This window comes from Cyrtonyx montezumae, unplaced genomic scaffold, assembly GCF_038088225.1.
Source record: "Cyrtonyx montezumae isolate F1298 unplaced genomic scaffold, pur_monq_1.0 scaffold_2, whole genome shotgun sequence".
In the NCBI taxonomy this organism is placed as follows: domain Eukaryota; kingdom Metazoa; phylum Chordata; class Aves; order Galliformes; family Odontophoridae; genus Cyrtonyx; species Cyrtonyx montezumae.
Window position 1 is genome coordinate 34,799,537 of NW_027071936.1, and position 6,000 is coordinate 34,805,536.

The window sequence follows — 6,000 nt, forward strand, 5'->3', positions numbered from 1 at the left end:
GTTGCCTTTTTCCCTGGCAGCAGTCAGGCACATAGCATGGATGCATCTGGTCTGTATGCTGGCAGTTGGGTGCAATCATGACCCACTGCTTGCAGACCTCAACCTGGGAATGCCAGGCCTGAACACAGTTCCTGGGACACAGGGGCAGCTCAGATTTTCATGTGAAGCTGGAAACCCTTTCTGGCTTGGGTTGCCAGTGCTGCAACTGGAGGTGCACTGCAGGACACCAAATCAAGGTCCTTAAACAGAGTGGAAGCCTTTTGATTGACTGCCTGCAGGCTCTGGCTTAGAACTAGTGACTGCAGCTACGATGAACCCTGATCACATTTCTCATCCTTGCCACCTGGAGGATGAGGCTTTCCCCAGAAAAGGGGATTAACGGCCTGTGTGGCACTCTCTCTTTGACATGTTTCAATTCCCTGCAGGAAGGCAGAGTCTTTGTGGAGGCGGGAGTGGGCTGAATTTATCTCTACCCTCCTAGTCCGACAGCAAACTGTAAGAAGCTTTTGCACTGAATGTGTCTGTGTGAGGATCTTGTCATCATAAGCAGAGCTGCACTGGAGGAGTCCTGGCACATTTGTGGGCTGAGAAGCCTTTTGCCCTGATCAAGGCTGTTCCTAGCCCATGACAGAGGGGTTGGCACATAGAACAGCATCTGCTTTCCCTTCCTGCATGCTGACAGCGGGAAAACTGCCAGAAAATGAGGCCATCAGGCCCCCACTAACCCCACACTGTTTCTTCTCCATCTATGATTTGTCTTCACCGTTGCATGTGGTGGGAGGGTTATACTTATTTAAACCACAGTCATAAAGTGAGACATGAGGGTCTGCTGTTCTTGGACTTTCAAGGCCATTGCTCTGCTAAAATACTTCTCTGGAGGAGAAGTTTTGGATTTCAGAATGTGATTTTTTAAGTCACTGTTTTTTGAAGTGGAGGAAATACGGGAAGAACACACAGCTGGTGCTCAAACAACTGCTGCTGCACATCTGCAGGACCTTCTGCTTTGCTTTAATAATACACAGCCACATGTATATGTCTTCCTTTCTTTAACTAAATTAAAGTCAGAAGAGTAACATATAGGGAAAAAATTGGTGCCTCCTATACTTTTGAACAGAAAAGTGTATTGTAAACAGGTCTTATGTAAACAGTGTTTAGGGACACTGAGAATGCAAATGTGTGATGGAAGTCCACGCTTCTGTAAGGATTTAGAATGGAAAATGAAAATGCATAAAATGATGCTGTGGCTTTACCTTAGGACAGTCAATGTAACAGGATAATTCCTAGCCTAATACCAGCATGTTACACATTTTTAAAGTCATCACGAAGCAGCCTAAGGATCGGTCCTGCAAATGCTAGCAATAAGTTCATTATCAATCATGAGTACATAAACGTCTCATGGGAGAGTAATATTCACTCAGGGGCCAGAGAACCAGCCCCTTTCACAAGCTGCAAAGTGATCAGAGCTGGGAAGTGCACAACATGTTGGGTTGGAAAGAGGGACAGCAGAGATGAGCAACTGGATCATCATCTCTTCCACACACCATTTATTGGTGGGACTCTTCAATTCATGGGACTCTCTTCCCATTGAAGTATAAAAACCCAAATGGGAAATGAGTAAATATTGCAAAGACTTACATATAACATTGGTACTAATACAGTGTGATCATCAGGCAAAGTGCTAGGAGAGGGAAAGAAGTCCATGGTATTTCATGAAGTTCCCACCTGTTTCTGTTCTACCCAATTATGTTTACAGTAGCCCTGAGATTTTTGTAATACCTGAACTCAGTAGGTTGACTTATGTCTGAGGTGTCTTTTTCTCTATCCAGAAAAGCCTTTTCTTCTACTATCTGAACTTATAAATTCCTTTAATAATATTCAGTGTGCTAAGTCTGAGGCAGAAATACTGTTTGGGGCATGGTTTTGCAGTTTTCCTTCTATGTAGCATACTATATTACTATTCCTCTTGTGAAACTGGTGCAAGACAGCTAACATGCTTCTGTATGCAGTGAGCAGAAGGAGAAGGCCAAAGTAGAAAGGAGTGTATCATCAATATACCCATTTAATCAATGATTTATTTATTTTTGATTGATACAGCTACTGAAACAACATAGAAAACAAGGACAAGGCTTGCAATAATAGGCTGGGCAGGAAAAAAGGGTGAAGAAGGTTCACTCTTCTCTAGAAATTAGTTCAGTTCTGTACAGCAGCAAATCGCAAGCGTGCCCGTGTCATATGGACAGATCCAGGGCAGAAAGGTAGTCTGTATCTAATTAACTCCATAGTCTGGCTAATTATACTTCATCCTTCTCAAACACCTGCTGAATAGCATAACTGAACCTTTTCAGTGCTTTATGCGTGTTTCAAGTCCCACTGCGATAAATTCAGAACTTAACACTGTGTGTTGTTCATTCCTTAGTGAGCATGTGCTTTAATGTCTTAATCTAAGACTCCTGAATCTTTGAATTTTAGGTATAAAAATCAAATAGCATATTTCATATAATATTGTTAAGACAATATTTATATTTTAATGCCTTCTTTGGAATGGAAGTGATACTTAGGCCTAATGATATGGAACAACCAGCTTCTCAGGTGCAGTCCAATTACCAACAAAAAAATAGCCTTTTTGTCAGAAGATATAAGCACTACTTATTTCACTGAAAAAATCAACCGAAAACATTTTGATATTGGATTTCTTATCATCTAATAGTCCAATCACACTTTACTTTAGAAATATACTTAAGGATTGAGTCTATGTCTGTCGAAGTCTGCAGAATATATCAGATTGCTCTTTTTAACCTCTTTCACATTAACAGTACTGACCTATAATATCATCAGCTCCTACTGTCCATCTGGAGAGCTTTTCTCAAGCAAAAGAATAATACTGAGGATACAGTGAACATAATTCAAAGAAAATACTTGGTCAGCAATTCTCCAACAAAGGTTCATTTGTTCTTTGTCAGCTGATCAAAATGTAGGCATCGATCCTGCTTGGATCTGACATGGATAACACCTCTGATCAAAACCAGACTACAAAATATGAGTGACAGTCTGGAAGGTCTGAGGTTGTCCTTCAGAACCACAACCGGCAACCTGTAGCTCTGCATTGGATGGACTCTGTATGCTTGGCTAGTAGAATAAGAAACAGAGAACACAGGTAAAGTAAAAACGTATTGCCTTGAGCCACTCTCAAAATGATCTGGGGAAAAATTTTAAATTCCCAGAACTTACATGAGAGGAAAGCTATTTCCCTCTCTGTTCTCAATATTTATGTCATCTAGAGATGTGTGCAGCCATAATTGTTAGCTAACTCTGATATTATAGTAGCTGTGAGATTCTTCTGTAGTTAAATCTTACATATAATTATAATCCTTCATAGGTTTGATCCTCAGAAAGGCTTTTGGTGCCAGTTACTGGAAGGAGGGAAAACAAAGTGCCTGGGAAAAAGCAAAGGTCGAAAATACCCACCCATGGACCAAGAGGTAAAGGTTTTGTAAAGATTTAAGTTAATGGGTTTTTTTTTAATTTTTAATACAGATGTTGTGTCTGAATCCTAAAACAAGCACTTTAAAAATAGTAATTATAAAATAAAATCGCTGGATCAGTATTTTTAAAAACCAGTTTTTTTTTTTCAGTGAACTCTGAAATAGCAGGAGCCCTTAGAAGAGGCTCTCCCTAGGAGACAAGCATAGTTCCCAGGCACCTCACTGCATGGCAGCACAAGCCTGCCGCCATTTTTGTAGGGTGGGTTTCTTTGTCTGACTATTTGTGTTGTTTCCTCCTTCACAGTCCCGAGATTTCCTGTCGAGCTACTATCGAGAGCACAACGTGGAGCTGTCTAAGCTGCTGCACAGGCTTGGGCAGCCCCTGCCCTCCTGGCTGAGACAGGAGCTGCAGAAGGTCAGGTAGCACACATGGGCAGGGGACCAGCCAAGGATCATTTCCTTCACCGTGAAACCCCTGCTTCTCCGACTCACCCGTGATTGTCAGTAGAGGACCTCGTGAATAATGCTCTTTCTTAAAAAAAAAAAATTTGAAAAAAAAAAAACAAAAAAACAACAAGTGTTTATATGCACGCGCTGACAGTTATTAGCATCAACCCCTTTTGTCAGCTTCCAGGAAATAATATGGAGCTACGTGGCATTACTCTTTACCCAGAACAGGATTCGTGCATAGTCTAGTCCCTCTGTTCACCAGAAAGTACCAGAAACTGTGTGTAGGACAGATTGACTTCAGTGTGTATGACAAATTGCAGTCTGTCAGGACACAGCCGAAGGATGGGAACATCTCTCGCTGGATTGTGAGGTTGGTCAACTCCTGTTGTTGTTTTTTTTCCATTCAATCACACTCCAAGTTCTCCTATTATTTCATATGGGAATTCAGCCCTTCGCAGCCAGTGTCCCTTATGTTTATGATATATTCATTATTAACATACTACCAGTGCTTTTGCCAATGAGGTAGGCTAGCTTCTTGTCTCTTGCTCTTCTTACATCTTGCTTCAATAGGCTGATGGAGTAGATGATAGTTAGACCAAGATGATAGTAGACCTTCTGGGTTTCCTGTCTTAACTCACAATAGTCTGTGTTCTTACTTGCACTGCATACCTTCCCCCTTCACAAGAAGATATATCCTTATTTACTGAGTTACATATATTGTTGAAGTACAACTTATCAAGGTGGCTCTCCTCTTACATCTCAATGAAATTCGTTGACTTTCATCAGTCCCATTAGGGTCTGCTTTGCCTCCCTGGTGATATTTTTCATTATATCTGTTCAGTTCCTATAGCAGTTGTGATAGAGCTCTGAGATCTGGAGTTATATTAAATAATTTTTTTTCATAATGCCACGGGACTCCTTAAAACGCTATCAAAACCTTTTAAAAGCTAAACAGGCCATTAGAGAAATGCACTGACAACGACCTAACGTTGTCAATTTTGATTCTAACTGGAAAGCGAAATTTTTGCTCTGAAGCCTTCAAAAGAAGAGAATGGGTTAGTCATTTAGGGATTCAGTCTGAAAATTATTACAGAAAAAACCTCTAATGATGCAAGTTATTTATTAAGTTTTTGAAAAAATCTACAAAGCCCATTGAAGAACACAGTATTTCTGTAGATCTTAACAGAGCTGAATGTACAAGTATATCCACTGTGTAACACATACACATTTATGATGAATATGTTTTTATGCTTACATTTCTACACACTGTGTATATCTAGATCAGGTATACACTTAGTTCCAAATATTTGTTTTTTGTGCCCATAAGTAAATGAGAGGAGAGGAGTCTTCTTCTCTGGAGACATTCTTAACCTGCCTGGAAGCCTGCCTGTGCAACCTGGTCTAGGTAGCCTGCTTTGGCAGGGGGGTTGGACTTGATGATCTCTAGAGGTCCCTTCCAACTCCTACAATTCTGTGATTCTGTGAAAGGATTTGTTACTAAAAACACAATATTATGAATTGTGTTTTCTTGTCAGACCTCTGCGGGCAGGGTTGACAAGGCTGAGAAAAAATACACTGGGAAATCTGAGCTGGGTGAACAAGTAACATTTAGGCACATTAGTCTTGTAACAACATTTTCTCAAGAAAACAAAGGTTTTGCTACATGCTCTTTATGCAGACTTCCTTGTAATTGTTTCTAAGCACAAGCTTCAGGTGCTGCATCACAACATCATCAGGGCTTATCATAACCCTAGGTTTTTCTTGGATCAACAAGCCCAGGGCTTCCCACCACTATCCTGTACACATTCTGCTCACAGCAAGGGCAAGACAGCAGTGGCACTTCCCACAAGTGTCCTTTGGCACTACCTGATGACACAGTTTCCTCTCACATGCCCTTTGCTTTTCTCCACCATTGCTTCACCTGGCTCCCTTTCATGTCCCTTTAGACCTTTAATCAGTCTCAGTGATAACTCCAGTCCAGGTCCCTATTTCACATGAGGAGCCAGCCCTGCCCTCCTCGGTCCCACACACAGCCCATGGAGTTGCATGGGGAAGCAGATGAGATGAC

The 6,000-nt window shown here is 41.2% G+C and overlaps 1 protein-coding gene across 1 annotated transcript in view; it reads left to right on the forward strand.

Moving 5' to 3' along the window:
- The window catches only part of LOC136048932 (bifunctional heparan sulfate N-deacetylase/N-sulfotransferase 4), a 101,429-nt gene extending 96,437 nt beyond the window's left edge, over positions 1-4,992 (forward strand). Inside the window, exons 13-14 of the mRNA XM_065736859.1 lie at positions 3,377-3,479; positions 3,787-4,992. Coding sequence (XP_065592931.1) covers positions 3,377-3,479; positions 3,787-3,906 — 223 coding nt within the window. The 3' untranslated portion in view covers positions 3,907-4,992. The remainder of the gene's footprint in view (positions 1-3,376; positions 3,480-3,786) is intronic.
- The last annotated feature ends 1,008 nt before the right edge of the window (positions 4,993-6,000 follow it).